Source organism: Rhinolophus ferrumequinum, chromosome 17, assembly GCF_004115265.2.
Source record: "Rhinolophus ferrumequinum isolate MPI-CBG mRhiFer1 chromosome 17, mRhiFer1_v1.p, whole genome shotgun sequence".
In the NCBI taxonomy this organism is placed as follows: domain Eukaryota; kingdom Metazoa; phylum Chordata; class Mammalia; order Chiroptera; family Rhinolophidae; genus Rhinolophus; species Rhinolophus ferrumequinum.
Window position 1 is genome coordinate 20,137,118 of NC_046300.1, and position 17,421 is coordinate 20,154,538.

Sequence of the window (17,421 nt, forward strand, 5' to 3'; positions counted from 1 at the left end):
ATAAGACTATCAAAAAGGTGAAGACAAATGAAATCAAGAACACAGAAGGGTTAACGTTGTCAAAAACAGGGCCATGGCTTGATAAAATACAAGGAGGATAGGAAGAGCGGGAGAATGAAGAAACTGACAGACATTTGACATAAAGAGACAACATCGGTGGGAGATGAGATCAATTATGGTAGCCGTCTTCTCATAAAGGAGGAAGTATCCATTTCTGAGCATAAATGGCAGGACTCATATTTGGAACTTGAGAAGATCAAAACGTTTAAAACAGAAAAAGGGGCATAAATATAAGTGAGGGTCCAGCTACACTTATAAAAAAGCAATTTGTAGAGGACACCGAAACTTCCTTTCTGGTTGGCTGTGAGAATTACATGTAACTAATCAACCCACGTAAAGCACTTAGCACAGCACCTAAGACGTCGTGTGTTTTTTGTGTACATAAAATCATCTTTGTATTCACAGTACTCAGTGCATGAGATGAATAAAATGCATTTTGACCTATCTCACGGTTGCACTTACATTTTATCAAGGCGATTCAATGTTCAGTTATATTTTTGTCACGCAACATTAAAATTACCCGTTAGGTAAGAAAAGGATGGAAATCTCTCAAATTCTCTTTAAGTAGCTGGTAGCTATCACGTAGGTCATAGTATTCCCAACTAAACAATTTTAAGAGATTATCGACAATTTTCAGACAAGATCATTTGATGACTGTGGGGTATAAAAGACAGCGGCAGGGACATTCTGCAAACCTAAAAACAAATGTCTCCCTTTTCTGTCTAAGGTGAATGGCAACTGCATCTTTATGACAATGCTAGCTCTGCTTTGTTCCTCTCACCTACTAGACAGTACTTAATAGGTTGGTGCAAAAGTAATTGCGGTTTTTGCAATTTTTGTTTTAACCTTTTGCAATTACTTTTCTACCAACCTAATAGTAGGAGTCACAATCATTTAACCTTCCCTCACTTCCTGATACCACCCAACACAAACTAAACTGTCACTTCCATAAGCCCTTCTCACACTGCACGAGCTGCAATCCTAAAATAATCTCCTCCAAACTTCTTAGATGTTCCATGGTTCATCTGATGTAACTTGTCCCTTATTTCTGCAAGCTAACTTTGTTTGTCTATAGTTGGTTTCTGGCCTTCTTTGGCTAGTAGGCTTTAACCTTCTAGCACAAGTACATTAAAAATCACAACAATTTTTTTTTTTTAACAATTCTTTTATTTGGTTTGCTAGAACAACTGCTCAATTATGAATGAAATTACCATTTCCCGAATCTGGAGTCCTGTGATTTCCCAGACTTGAGTCTCTTGGGCAGACTGTTAACTTCACACCAGACACAGAAAGTAATTAAATTTATGCCTTATAGGTGCCTACAACCCATTACTTTGAATCCAACATAGTTTGGCTGCCAAATGAAATATGTCCATTGCATGTAAATTAAAGGACACCACTGGTTCAAATTTTTTGAAGTTTTCTTTCCATTTTTAAGGAAATTTGATGTGAAGTGATTATAGTTTTGATATGCAGTACCCGGGTCAGGTCAATCAATATTTTGCAAAAACTAAATCATAGTGAGTGCACCCAAGTGCACAGTTCCAACAAGCAAAAAAAAAAAAGAAGAAACCTGGTCTGATAAGAAATAATATTCTGTTAGTGATATATTCCACATTAGCAAAATGAGTAAAATTTAGGATTTTTATTGATTTGATTCAAAAGAAGGGAAGAATAAGCAGCATCTTTGGTGACAATGGACTTTGAAAAAATATTATGATTTTGGTAAGAATAAATATTTTGTGATCTGCAGTTGAGGAAACAAATTATCTCCAACAACAGAATATTTTATTATACACATATATGTATATGCACATATATGCACATATACAATTATATTATACATAACTTGTAGAAGTTAGACAATATCATTATGCAATTAAAGTATATTATGTATGACCCAATTTCAAATTGTTACATCAATTCCGTAAATCACAAGAGATTAGAAGTCTCACATTAAATAAACTGGGAAGATCTTACATTGTTCCAAGTGTTGCATTCAAAAAACAGAACATATCATTTAAAATATGATTTCAAGATGAAAAAGTATTAAAAGCAGCAGTCAATTGGTTGTGGACATGCATCTTCTAGTAGGCGGACAATGAATACTCATAAAATTGAGAGTAGCTTTAGACTACAGAATCACTCCAAGATTCTATTTCACTTTGACAAAGAGATTAGCTTCTTTTAATTCTGCCTTAAATGCCCTAGTGTTGAGATATAATGAATGAAAGTGGGGAAAACTTTGGAGGTCATCATTACTACCACTACCACCAAAACCATCATCACAATCATTATCATCTTCATGTTAATACATTCATGTTTTCATGCTACATAAATATTCCCTAAATCTAAGTATATCCAAAGACTGTGCTATTGAAATTTCCGTAAATGATACAAGTTTCAAAGCAACATATCAAAAAGTTTAAGTAAAAGAAATTAAAGGCACAAAAGATAATCATTTAATGTCTTCTCTTCTAGCTTCTTTTCATGTTCACGTTTTAGGACTCAAAATCATAATTGTTCAATTTTGTCACCTTTTTCACTTTACATCATAAATACCATTTTTATATTGTTAAACAAAGTTTTATAATTTACTTATTATGTTAATCTACCTATTAATATTACAATTGTTCATCCAATAGAGAAGATATGTAATGAACTATCTTAGTATTTCTGGTATTTGAAGATAATTGGTTTTGGAAACTATTTTCAAACACTACTTTGGTTCACTCAATTCATCATGGCAAATGTACGGTTAGTGATACTACAAAAGTCCTAATGCAGTTCCCTGAATGTGGGGAAATGAAGAAGGAAGGAAACCCCAATTATTCAATATTTATTATGAGTCAGGCATTTACTAGGTACTTGATATGTCATCTCAATTAATCCTCATACTAGTACACATATGGAGGTGCTAATGCATTATTATCTATACTTAAGGAAAGGAATAGCAAGCTTCAGATAATTTAAAAAGCTATCATTGTTAAATAATTATTAAATAGTGGGACTGGGAATCACACATACCCTCTTGACTCTAAAAGCCATTTCCGATTATTATACCTTACTTATTTCTATTCAGAATTACATGTGTGTGAATGAATAAAAACAGTGCCTGCCTGAGATTTTTTTAAATCAGATCAACTTAACCACAGTCATCTTTCATTTTATCTTTCCACTGAGACTTTGTAGAACGCGAAATTCCCCGAGCCCATTAGCATTTTTCATGTATTTCTTTTTTTATCCACAGGAATTAGAGCTTTTGTTCTTCCAAATTGAATTTGTGAAGGGTTTACAAACTTAAGCATTATATTCAAAAGGACAATTAAAAAAAAACACCAGCAAATCGCTGAACATTTGAGAGCCCGACACAGAACATGCTACCAAGAACATTTGTCCTGTCCTGCATCTAGTTTCCACTGTCCTGATAACCAAGGCCAAAAGGGAAATCGATGAACTTATACATTTTACATTGTCAGTTCAAAAGAAGTATATCTGTTCATCTGGAGAGAGAGAGTTGCCTAGGCTCTGAATTCAAGGATCAATTTATCACTTGCTTCTTTATATAAGGAACATCGGGTAAACTAATGGACAATTACTTTCACTGTGGTGTCCTCAAGAAAACTGGTAACGTTGTTTAAGTGTGTGTGCCATATATCACCTGTCTAAGAAAGAAGAGTTTAAGATATTAAAGTTTAACTCTGAGAAAGCATTTCTTTAGGGACATGCAATCATACAGTTCGGGTCATTTGTGTTCTGATAAACTAATTTGACATCGAGTCTAGAGGAATGTTAGCAGGTCTGTCAGGCAGGATCTCTCCAGTATCAGACATCTGAAACATGCCTTTGGCAAGTGCTAACCCTTATTCTATTCATGGCTGGATTCTCTGACGGGAACCTCAGGGTCCCACTTTGTGCTGTTGATTAAAAAGGGAACCATGTGCTGTCAGTACCAGACGTGCTGATTCCTGCACATGCAATTGGCTTCCTTTAAAATCTACTGTTGTCTTGAAAATGCTCTCTTCCTTTGTTGCCATGATGCAAGTGCTGTCATTTAGATGACTGAAGTACTAAGTGACAAGCCCATTGCTGCCACTCACTGAGGGAGTCTACTATTAGGTTGGTGCAAAAGTAATTGCGGTTTTTGCAATTATTTTTAACCTTTGAAATTGTAATTACTTTTGCAGTTTAATACAAAGAGACAGAATTTGGGATGCCACCTTTCCATGTGATGAGTGTACAGCATCACCAAGTGGAATTTTGCCCTGAATTGGCCATAGAAGGGCAGTTATATCTCCAGTCATCCCAGGCCTGCCTTATGCAGTGCTTGGTCTTTAGACAAAAGCAGGCAATCTCCCCTTCACCTTCTGAGTTGGAGAGCAGAAAACAGTACTCAGAGAAGCAGCTACCAGGGGAAACAAAATAAGCAGTACTGATAGATCAAGAATAAGTTCGGTGGACACAAATCAACCCCAATAGCAATAATAATATGAGGTAGTGTGACAAAGATGTAAAATAGATTTTCACTACAAATCTGTTGGGAAGTATCTCTTACCATTTCCGTAAATTTCTAAAGGTATAGAATTCTATATAGATAATGCATTATAGAAACGTACATTTGAAACCTATTATAACTTTACTATCCAATGTCATCCCAATAAATTCGTTAAATAAAACAAAACAAAATAAAAAAAACAGAATTATAAAGGCTGCCAAGAGGATACTAAGCAGACTACATATTTGATTTTCCTGGTTGATAACTCTCTGTTAGCGGGATGTACAAATAAATTTCAGAAGACCAATATATGATGAATATGTAAAAAATAGACATATCCTTAAAGTGTTTTAATACTTCAGTACTTTAATCACATATGCTATACAAACTAAAACACCAAGAAAAGTCTCAAGCTTCATCTCAATCTCTGCCACCTCTGCTTTTCTGACATTTCATCTGCCTTTCACACACACAAAAAAAGAAACAAAAACAAAAAAATTCTGACTTTAAAGGAAAAGCACTTACTTCATGCTTATCATAAAGAAGCATAAAGCACTTCATGCTTATCAGTAACAGTATTTAATTTGGAATACTAATGAAAATAATTTGATTAGGAGTGGGAGAGATTGAGATACCACATGCCAAATTTAGCTTGCTGCCTATTTTTATAAATAAAACTTTATTAGAACATAGCCACACTCAACCATTTACACACATGTCTGTGGCTGTTTTCACCCTAAAAGGCAGAGTAGAGTAGTCATGATATAGGCTGCATGGCTGGCAAAGCCTAAAATATTTTCTGTTTGGACCTTTACAGAAACAAAACAAAACAAAACTTGCTGGATTAGAAGATAGCCATAAGCATATTATATCTTCTTATCCTAACTCTCCCCTACACTATGCCCCCACCCCCGAAATAAACTGGGCTAAATAACAGTGACATTTATGTATGTATATATGTATATATATATATATATATATATATATATATATATATATATATATATCAGAACAGTCTATTCGCTTAAGCCCCCTTTGGTTACCAGTAACTTGAGAAGAGCAATAAACATTGTGGTCTCCCAGAAAATTTTCAAGACTTCATTTTTGTAATGTAGAGAACAATATAAATGTGCCAGCAGGAACACAATAACAGTATGCATATGCTTATTTGACAAATACTTGCACAAATATGTACAAAGTCCTGTTCTATGTCCTATGACAGTTCTGTACAGCATTGTCCTCTGTTAGAGTCTAGGTTCTTTGAAGGCAAGGAATGCATCTCTTATTTTATACCATCAAGCCTTGGTTCCTTGTAGCATTACAGCAGCTCAGTGAATATTAGTGGATATTAGTGGATTGAATGGATAATGAGTAGAACAAAGTCTCCCTTATTACAACTTATTGAAAGAAAAAATGAATTAATTAGTGCACTTAAACAAACGTAGTTTTGTAATCAAAGTAGATGCACAGTATTTAAGCAAAGAAATAAAACTGATTTTCATGCATGGCTTGTGGGAACACTTATAACTCTGTGCCAGGTCTTTTACAGTAAATACAATTTAATGGCTAATTGTTACTAATTGGAGGTACTAATGGACATAATTTTTAATTAAGAAATGGAAATCATTTGCAATTAACTTATGGTATCCGTGAAAACAGATGCTGTTTAGAGCTTGAAAAATAGTTTTTGTTCTTTGAAGTAGCTTAAACACCCCTCCATCCAAATTATGGGATAGTTTATAAAGTAAACTAGTTTATAAAGATGGCTTCAACCAAATCTTTGGTAGAGCATCACCAATTCCAAATTATTAACGAAGCTTTCTAATGCAAACTGATGTTACGGACTAGCAAAAATAATATGGAAAAACTGCACACCATTTTAACAGTGAATTTTGCCTCGATTCGGACTTCATTTTTAGAATATAATTTCCTGGCTAGAAACCTGACACTTACGGACTTCATATTCAACCGGACTGAGTGAAATTATATTGTGATTTATGTATAATTTTTTGTGAAACCTTCTCCTGAAGTTGTACTGATGACATTGACTATTTTCAACCTATTTTAGTGGGTGTGCAGAAAGGATATGGCAGAGAATGAATATATGTTCCAGAAGTTCTATGGGTTCCTGTCATGCATGTTTTGGGTGCTTATTTCATTTTATATTTTTTCCGAACACAGATTCAAATTCCAAACTCTTAAGGTTTTCAAAAAAGGAAACTGAATTTTGGTTCTAATCTGATTCTCTGTTGCAAGTCTTTTGCTTGATTTTCTGATGATGTCCTTCAAGGAAATTAAGCTCAAAGCAACTGAGATAAAAATGTGACAATGGATTAGTTTTCATATGTACTGCTTCATAAAATTCTATGAACAGAAAAAAATAATGATGTTTTTAAGCAAATATTTTCAAATTTACTTAAAATGAGATCTTACGAATAGTTATAATTGTTATGGAAAAGATACACTAAGAAGAGACTAGACTTTTGATTTTGCATGAAAATGCAGAGGTAATTCCAACCTCCTCTTCTCTGCTCTTAAAATGAGCTGGATAAGATGTAGCAGAGATGATTCCAGTGAAATATATAGAAGACTTCATTTCCCAAATATCAGTCACTTTCTTTTGGACATCGCCACTGTTGCTTTAGCTCCATTCTTTCTGAATTTGATGACCTTATTATATGTTATTCAAATTTACATTAAAGTAACTATGCAGCTGCTGAACTAAAAATAAAAAATTTGGGTCCCTGCACTCCTTAATTAATTTTAAGTAACATAGTGATATACAAACCACACACTGGAAAACACCGCTGATCTGATACACTGTTCTGCCTTTAGTTAAATCTATATTCCAAGTGTTCTGGAAAGAACTTTATTCTTGAAATTTTGAGAGGAAAAGTGTTCATTGTCTTTGTAACACGTTTCAGAAATATATTCCCATTAGTGATCCCCTATATTTGGAACATTCTCACTGATGATGAGCTCACAACGTGTTAATGTTAAAAACCAAATAAAACAAAACCAAATCCATCCATACAAAAACACCTCATTTAAATAGTAGCTTCTTATGTTCATTTTGCTTGATTTCCTTAACCTCTGTCACCTTCACCTCGAGTCCACTTTGGTCATGTGCTCCCATGACGTTGGTATTGCTGTGAAGTCGTAGTTCATTATCCGAAATCTGCAAACCCAGTATTCTACTTCAGACCACGTTGTACATCTCATTGAGACCCCTAGTTTCTATCTTCCCTGTTTCTCCCTCTCTCCTATCTCCTACTGCCCTCTTTTTCTCTTTCTAGTTATCCTGGAAACTATAGTTCATCACTCAGTCATTCTTTTGCCAATATTGTCATCCCACATTGTCCTTTATCTCATTGTACTCAGTAAAACCTTAGCCTTGGACTAAACCTCCTGTCTGCCTTTTTGGCTACTCATCCCTAGTGTGACTGGTATCATAAAAAAATCACAGATTGGTATCATAAAAGTCCATAGTCTATAGCTTCAAATGGACCCCCGGTACTGCCCTTCAAGCTTTTTTATGTATTACTAGTCGGCTTTCTTACCCCGCAGTTTTCCACAGCTCTGTTCTCTTTAAGTCCCTTACCAGGCCATCTCCCATTCACTCTCAGACAATGTCTCTTAATACTTCGCATAAGAACAAATAGTATTCATCGTGTACAAAATCCTTTGACTTCCTATTCCTACGTTTACAAACTTACATGCATATATGTCATCCCTCTGTCGGTCCTCCCATATTCCTAGAAGAGTCTGGCTTTCTCAATGACCTTGTTCTATCAGTCATCCCCTTTATGAATTATATCTTTAAACTTTAGAACTCTTTTCTAGCTTCTTCCTATCATGAACAAGTATTTTCCATCTTAAAAAAAAAAAAAATCAGTAAATCAGTCAGTTCCATTCTCCATTTGTTTTCTATTATTATCTTTTCTATGCCTCTTGAAAGCCAGATTTGTTAAGTTTCTGGCATTTGTTACATCCACTTCCTTACAGGACATTCACTGTCTTTGCCCCTCTCCTGAAAACAGCCCCAACAAATTGACTAGTGACTTCTGTGTATCTAAATACAATGGCTTCTTTTCAGGACTCTTCTTACTGAACAGGCCTGTTTTGAAATACTCGCTTGCTTTTGCTTCTCTTGAAAGCTCATGTTTCTGGTTTTCCTTCTGTGTCTATCATAGTCTTTCCCAATCTTTATTTTAGGCTTATTTTTGCCCATTTTCATTTTCAAGGGCAAACTTCCCTTCACTCTAAGCACATTCTCTTGGTTGCATGACTAAATTCCACGATGATAACTCCAAAATCCACCTTTAGCTAAGAGCTGTCTTCTGAGCTCCACACATATACATCCAAATATTCATTGAATATCTCTATTAGGATGCCTCATCGATACCTCAAACTCAACATGTACAGATTGAACTTGGCCTCTTTCCTGCCAAACTTAATCCTCTTGCCTCTGGTTTGAATCCAAGCAAATGATTTCTCAGGCCATTAAGTTGCTAGGAACTTAAGAGCTAGCTACCTTTAATTCTCTCGTCCATCCTGACATCCAATCAGTTACTGAGTCCTGTGTATTCTATCTCTTTAATATGCCACAAATTTGTCAACTCTCCAATCTCATTTCCACAACTTGAGCACATGCCAATTTGATTTCATGCCTGGGTTCTTGAGTTCTGGTCCCCCTTTTCTAGTTTTGTCTCTCTCCATTGCATTCTCTACCCTATATCCAGAGTGTTTATGTCGCTTTGCAAATTAAAAACCTTTTAGTGTACATTTCTTGCCATCTGGATAAAGTTCAAGTCACCATATCTGGTGACATTGCTCTAGCTTATTCTTCCAGGCTCACTTTTTCTACTTCCCATCTCTCTTTTTGCATCCTTGCCCTGTTGAACCATCTGTAGCTCCCTGAATTTTCCATACCCTGCTGCCCAAGAGCCTTTGTATATGCTGCCTTCTTGGTCTGAAACTTTCCCCCTCCAACTTAATTTTTATTTGGTTAATTCCCAGGTTTTCTTAAGATTCCATTTAGATGTTTCTTCCGTTTTTGTTTGTTTGTTTGTTTTTTACTTCTATTACTGTATACTAGTTGTTGTTTACCTTGTTGCACCGTGGCATCTTATGACAATAATGAATAATATAGTTGTTGCCAACAACACTTGAGCACTATTTTATGCTAGTATCTGTTTTAAACAGGCTATATATCTTAACCTACTTTATTCTCACAACAACTTATTAGGTTATTGTTATTAATTCCTCAGATAAGTAATCTAAGCTACAGAGAAGTTAAATAATTTTCCTGAGGTTCCATAACTAGGAAGTTACACAAGTAGATTCGGAACTCAGGCATCTTATTGGAGAGTTCACAAATTTAAACTTTGTATATTTGTCCATATGGAAACACTTATGACACTGTATTGTAATCATCTTTTGTACCTAACTTCCTACTTATATCCTAGCTTCTTAGAGGAAATCTGTATCCCTCGCATCCAACCCAGTGATTGCGACATAGTATGCTCCCAATACATATTATTTGAATAAATAAAAGAACAAGATGGCATGTGACTCAAAGAGAAAAGAGTCCTACAATTGTATTTACCCTGACCCAACTTCAGTATCAGCTATTGTAACATTTTGTCCCAAGAATTTGCTGTCGTCTAATCATCTCACACTGTTTCTTGCCTCCAGGAGTCTCTATATCCTGTTCCATTTGCCTCAGGTAGCTTTCCCACTCTTGTCCAACTGGTAAACTCCTATTCCTCCACCCAAATCCAGCTCAGACTTCATTTTATTTCTGAGAGTTTCTGATCTTCTTTTCAGATTACAGATTTTAGTTCCTCTATACTTTATATGTTTAAACATCACAAACAACAAAAACCGCAACATGAAATTAGACTATGATTTTTTTAAACCAATTGTCTATTTTGTGTTCATCTGCATATCTTTAGTACTTGAGTGTAGTGCCTAACGCTCAGAAGATGTTCCATAAATGTCTGACATTGTGATTGAATGAAATTAGGTTGGGTTGTTTCTCTGTAGATTACCAGGCAGGTATCTTGAACTCTGACACATTATGACAAGTTAGTGGATTCCTGCACTGACAAAGAATTGGTTATTATTTGACTTGTCCAATATTGACATATTGGTAGATATGGGAAAAAAAAATAGAACACCTTTGCCTGCTTCACTTTCCTGATTTGGTCAAGGTTGGGGCAAAAGATACGCCATTTTTCAAAAGTCTCTCAATTTGTGCCCACTAGACAATTAACAAACAGTTTAGGAAGGTGAGTCCATTTTCATTTAGATGTAGACCAAAGAAGCCACAGAAGTCTGTGTAAATTTATAAGATGTCAAACCACCAATACAATCATATTAGAGGAAAACAACTATCAAATCTTCTAAAAGGTTCATTTTCCTGTCACTTCTACATTAGTCTCTTCCTTTGTATTACACTGCTAGGATCTTGGAGATATATATATATATATATAATATATATATTATTCTTAATGACATCATATCTGGGCTTTCTAACTGTTCTTTACTTTTCTTGTTGCTCAAGCACACACCAAATTGCCATATTACGTTTCTTAAAGCACTACTCTAACCAAGTCATTTCTCTGCTCAAGAACTTTCAGTGGTACCTGTCTAGGGAATTCCAAGCCTAAGTTTGCAGCCTGATGTTCTGCTTCAGTTGATATGTGTAGAGTCTGACCAATGGCTGATATCTAGTAAGTGCTTTTGCTGTTTTCATTGCTTTTTTTCAACGTGTTCGTGAAAGTGAAATCAGGAAACCTAGTTGAAGGAAAGTTCCAGTTTGTATCTTTCCTTATTAGTAATATTGGTGAATTATCAAGAGTAGATGCCCCTTTTTAAACAAGGACACCGCATAATAAACAAAGTAAAGGCTATGTACATTAAACGAAGTATCTTCCTGGGGCTGAAGTTTCCCACATCCTAAAGGAAACAGGCAGGTTAAATAAGACAGGTGATATACTTGGGGGTAGGATAAGTTTTGTTTTACTTAATGGCAATTTTATAGAGCTGCTCGAGAGGACCAAAGTAACTTCACAGCTGAAAGCTCACTCACTGTTTCAAAATTGAACTTATAAGATGCATATTCATCCATGAGCATAATTAATCACGTCCACAAGATATGAGAAAATTATTACCCTTCAGGTGCTGGTCATGTAAACCTGGTGGCCAAGAAAGAACATGATATTCTCTGCTTGGAAACCACCATTCAGTTGCCAGACTCTACTGCCTCATGGACTCTTTCAATTCTATTTCTGGCTTCCGTCTCTTGCTCTGTTTCTCCAATGCCCTCTTGGTTTCGATTTTATAGCCTCATCATCTAACACATCAAAGGATCCAAGTGTTCAAAGCTCTTCGGGCTTCCAAAATTTTATTTAGTTAAAAAGAAAACACAACAAAAATGAAAAATTATGCCCCTTTCCTTTTTTTGCAAGAAAGCAAAATTCAAAGACAAGATGAAATAAAGCACCAGAAGATCTGTGCAATTCAAAATGAAAACCCACCTTTCCACATACATATACCCTTTTATAAACTGCACCATTAAATTTTATGAAATCACTTAAATACTGCTAATTAAATTCCTCAAGACACTAATATATTCTCAAATCAATCTCTGCCACTTTGTTGTACAGATGGAACATTGGCAGCTTCTCTTCCAATATCCAAAATACCATTTTTAGAACAAATTTGAAGTTTTGATTCATTCAACACACAATTATATTGAGCACCTACTATGGGTCAGACACTATGCTGGGTGCTAAGCAAGCAAAATGGGATGATTTTCTGATTTCAGAAGAATCCTGGTCTCTAAAGCAGTGCTTCTCAAACTATGTTTTTTATTAATCTGTGCCCTCTTTTGATAAACATAAATATCGTCCAACTTCCCAGAAATGCTGATGAACCCTTCTAACCCTGAGAATTACCGATACACAGAACAGAGACTCTATTTTCCATGTATCCTTCACAGACCAAATGTCTTGGAGCTCCTACTTTTTATTTCAAAAGCAACATATTTATTTTCCACACACAAAACTGGATTGGAATATTACGTATACTTTTTTAAACCATGCAACCCCAACGGCACCCTTTACCTCCCGCTCTGTAACTGAAATTCAAATTCTTTGCACCCAGTCCTGTTGAGAATCACTGCTTTAAAGAGTTTTGGAGAAAACCAGGCAACCTCCATCTCTCCCCTCCAATCAAGTCTTAAAGGAATTAGAATTTTCCTACCTGACACAACAGCTGGTGGAGTATCATAATCCTGTCTTGGGACTGAATCTTTGAATGAAAAGAGCATGAGAAAGAATGCAATGAAGTACAAAAGAAAATAAAATAGACTCTTAGCTCTAAAACTTGGAAGTGCCCACTGTATGTCATATGGTTGCCTAAGCCCCCTGCCTCCAAGCTTTTAAGGCAATATAACCCCTAGATTACACTTGATGCATTGGTCCCCATTACCACCACACTTTCCATGTTGTTGGGACCCATGTGACGTGCTAGTCTGTCCCAGAGCATTGTCGTCTTCCTCGGTCTGTCATAATTTTGATCCCTTCCTTGGGAAATCAACGTGAAATTTGCCCCTGCTCTGGCTGACACAAAAGGTCTACAAGGCAGCCCATCTGAAAGGGGCCCAGAGCACAGTACGAAACAAAGTCCTGGAGATAAAAATAAAGAATGGGAAATTTCAAAGAAATAAATGAAAAATTTGCACATTCCCATACTCCATGGGGGCTGAGGCATTCTGATCACTCAGCTCTGGCTCTGATCCCAGTGGCTGCCAATTAAGGCCAAAGAGCTTTATGTGCTAGAATTGTGAGCCAGAGATAAATAGAGCAGGATCCATTTAACAGATGGGTGCTGTCTTTTTCCAAAGTGTCATAACTATGGAGGTGGCAAATAGTACGGAACTGTTCACTAAACTACATGACATCCATATCAAAATTGGGGTTATATGAGACCAAATATATCTGCTTCTTTTGAAAATGAAAAAAGTGGCTGTGGCTGAATAGAATTCCTTTAGCCAGAGATCTAAAAAAAGGAAAGTGGGACATGGCCTATGGCCCAAGATGCCCCTTTTAAATAAAAAAGGAAAGTTCTAATCTAGCCCTAACTTCCCTTGGAGAGATAAACTGTCTAAAAGGACCAGATATTGCTCACATTCAAATAAACTGCCCAAACATGGTTAAATAGATACTCTATGTGACCCTTATTCGATTGATGTGGTCAGGATTTCATTTTAAAAACTAAAACCCTAAACTTCATTTTTCCACCTACTCTTAAAATTTAATTTGGACAATCACAAATTTCTCCATTTAATCTCCTTGCCACAGAAAGACAAAGTTAATCACTCTCTCATGAGAAGACAGATTAAAATTTCAACATTACAAGGCATTTTGACCAGCAAAAGCAAACACTGATCAAAGATTCAAAAGCAAATAAACCTTAGGTAGGCATGAGTTATTTTGTTTCTCACAATCGGTATGTGAGCTAGTGAGTTGATTATAATTCCCAAAGCTAGAATAAACAGAATCATTTTTAAAGGATCTCCAAATGTTTTATTAATAATGGTAGTAATTCCTAATACCTTTTTAAAAACCGCAATCACACATTATTACTACAAACAAAAAATGAATGTTAAGACCATGCCGCAAGTCATTTGTCCAAAAATATATTTAAAACATTTAAAAATAAATAATAAAAGTAAATCATACTTATTGTTGAATACTTGGAGAATGTAGAAAATTATAGTGATTAAAATAGAAATTATTCCTGATCCTATCACCCAGCAATAATCACACTTGTTTTGTATTTCTTACAGCTTTATTTCACAAATATCTTTTCATATTTGACACTATACTCCACACGTGCAAATTTACATCATGCTCTTTTGATTAAGATTATAAATAATCCTTTTCTTACTTATTTTAAACTCATAACTTCATGCCGTGCTACGTTCTGATTTATGGATGGCTTATGATTTATTTAATCATTCTTCTTTATTAGACATTATAAATAATACTGGATTGAGCTCTTTTAGGTATAAAGACTTTTCTGTTATTTTAGAATATTTCCATACAATAGCTTCTAAAACTAAAACTGCTTGCTTTGTCAGTCAGTAGAGCTGTTTTGAAGTGTCTTGTCTGCCCACCTTGCTATCCAAGTGACACTTTTACAAATTTAGATTCTTATCATCATATATCAATGATTTAAAATGTTTATTTACTTATACCTTCATCAGCAATGTGTATTATATTTATAACTTTATTTACTAGGTATGTGTTTATGTCTGTGTGTGTGTTTGATTAAATTACTACTTATTATTTTTTTCTGCATTCTATTTCCTCCTTTATCAACTATTCACATTCTTTGGTATTGTATCTATTGGGGCTTTTGTATTTTGTTGCTAATTTATTTGAACTCAGAATCCATTTATCCATTTTTAAACAGGAAAAATTTAGTATTTTCAAATAAGCTTTTATAATACTAGACTTTCACTTAATGCCTACTTGTATATTATTTATAAGACTACCTTAGAAGTTCATTTATTGTACAATAAGACTAAAGAAGTCTAAAAAAAAATTAAAGAAGTTTAAAAAAAAGTATTTATGTTTTCTGTCTTGTATTTAACCACTTTTTAATTAATTGACACTTTTTCCTGAAAAACCATTTAAAGAGATATACTTATTATCATTTATGAATTAGTGATACTATTTCCTAATCATGAGTCTATTTAACATGGTGAGTTGCTTTTTATCACTCTCAGCCCTAATACTTATATTCATACCTAATGATTGAAAAGACGTTCTTTAAGCAAAATTAATAATTTAGGATTTTTACCGGTTAACGTCAGAATTTTAAAGTAATAAAAGAGAAATGGTGTGCCTGAAAAATGTTAGAGAACTATGATGAACAAATGGAGTACAATTATAAGTTTATTTTTGTGAGTGGCTGTGGTTACACCATGGGAATCCAGTGATGTCACAAATCACCAGTGGTTTGGAGAACACAAACATAACTGCAGATAAGGAGACTGCAGAACAAAAACTTTATTTCTTCTAGCAGATTCCAATGACATTGTAAGCCACTGGTGACCACCAACTGAACAAATGGAAAGGAGATAAGCAACTTGTAAAACAAGATTGTCATGCAATTTGGAGGTTCTCATAACACAGTAAAATCCCCAGTGGTCTGCTAAAGCTTACAATAGAGTGATAAGAAATTATGGATAACAGGGCTTTGGTTCTATAGAGGGACTCCTGTGAGCAAAAATAAACAAAAGTAGAAAAGCTAGAAAATTCTTCAAGGTCAGCAGAGCCTTGGAATAAAAGTTACACCGCTTGCATAAAATTCATTTCTTTTAAGGCCTGCAGATTCTGTCCAGCTTAAAAACAGGTTAAGAATTAAACAATAAGCGTTTGAGGTGGCAAATGGTAGAGAAAGTTTAATTAAACTACATGGTATCCATTTCAAAATTTGGGGGTATTGGGGACATAATTTATCTAATTTTATGAAGATGAAAAAGATGCTTTGGTTTAGTACACTTTCTTTACCCAGGGATCTTAGAAAGGAAAGTGGGACTTGGGCTATCGCCTAATGCCACCCTTCTAAAAATGGAAAATTCTAATCTAGCTCCAACTTCCCATGAGCCCTGATTATTGCCTACTTTGCAGTAATCACTGGATCTCTCTCTGCACTGCCCTTGGAACCTATCTGTTTCTGGAGCTGAGATTTCTGTCTTAATGCTGACTTGTCACTGCTCACACCTTGTTTTGCAGAATTTCAGTGATCTTAGATGCCTGAAAGTCCCTGAAAAGTTACTGGTAGGAGAGAGAGAGATGCTCAAATAATTTTAGATTGACTAACTGTGGCAACATGGTGGAGAATGGATTGGAGCAAATGGAGACAGGAAACAGGAGGAACAGACTATTCTAATTAATCAAATGAGGCCCAGGATGTATTTGACAAAAATCTATGAAAAAAAATTGGTGGGACTTGAAAAGTAATTGTATATGGTGGTGAGAGAGAAGGAAAGAGTCTAGACTGAGTCCTAGATGTAGTATTTGAGTACCCAGGCAAATGGTCATGGGATTGGCTTGAGAGGAAATAAAAAGCAGGAATGTGTAAGAGGAAGGGGGTCAGTGGGGGAAGCTTGGGGAAGCTCAGATGATTAGTTTGTGTCATGCTGACATTGAGATGTCGGAGGGAGATTTACATGGACATCGTTAGCAAGTAACTGGACAAATCAGTCTAAAATTTTAAGATGAGGTTAGTGTTGAGGTCTCAGACTTAGGAGTGTTTGGCATAGCAAGGAGAATTCAAAGCCATGAAAATGGATGCGATTGCTTAGGAAACGATGTTTTCAGGAGAAGTAAAACAAGTTAAAAAATGAAACCCTGGCTTAGCAGCCTGTGAAAAAAAAGAAGAAGCAATAGCCAGAGAGGTCAGAGGAGAACTAGAAAAACTCTGGACAGGACTCACAATCGGAGAGTTTTTAGGACAAACGGGCTTCAATATTCAAATACAGGGAAATTTCCCATTAAAATCCAAATATTTAGCTTATCTTAAAAAATCGGAAGGTGCGGCTACCCCAGGTCTGTACACCTCTGTGGCCATAGCTGCCTGGGATGGAGTAGCCATTTCTCTCTTCAGACAAGGCATCATGTTCCAGGTGCCAAAGGTACCATCTTTCTCTACTGTTCATCCAACACTCAGGCAGAGATGTTATTAGCGTTGCATTCAAATAATCTAATTTAAAATATAATCTCCAATAGCATGTGTATTTATATCATATGACATAGGTACATACAGACCACATTTGATTATAT

General features: G+C 35.3%; 1 protein-coding gene across 11 annotated transcripts in view; it reads right to left on the reverse strand.

Moving 5' to 3' along the window:
- The window catches only part of RBMS3 (RNA binding motif single stranded interacting protein 3), a 648,742-nt gene that overhangs the window by 43,533 nt on the left and 587,788 nt on the right, over nt 1-17,421 (reverse strand). For 8 of the 11 annotated variants that reach the window (XM_033132632.1, XM_033132633.1, XM_033132640.1 and 5 more), the window contains one exon: nt 12,827-12,874. The exons of the other annotated variants lie outside the window; for them this stretch is intronic. In XM_033132632.1, coding sequence (XP_032988523.1) covers nt 12,827-12,874 — 48 coding nt within the window. The remainder of the gene's footprint in view (nt 1-12,826; nt 12,875-17,421) is intronic. 11 annotated transcript variants of the gene reach the window in all.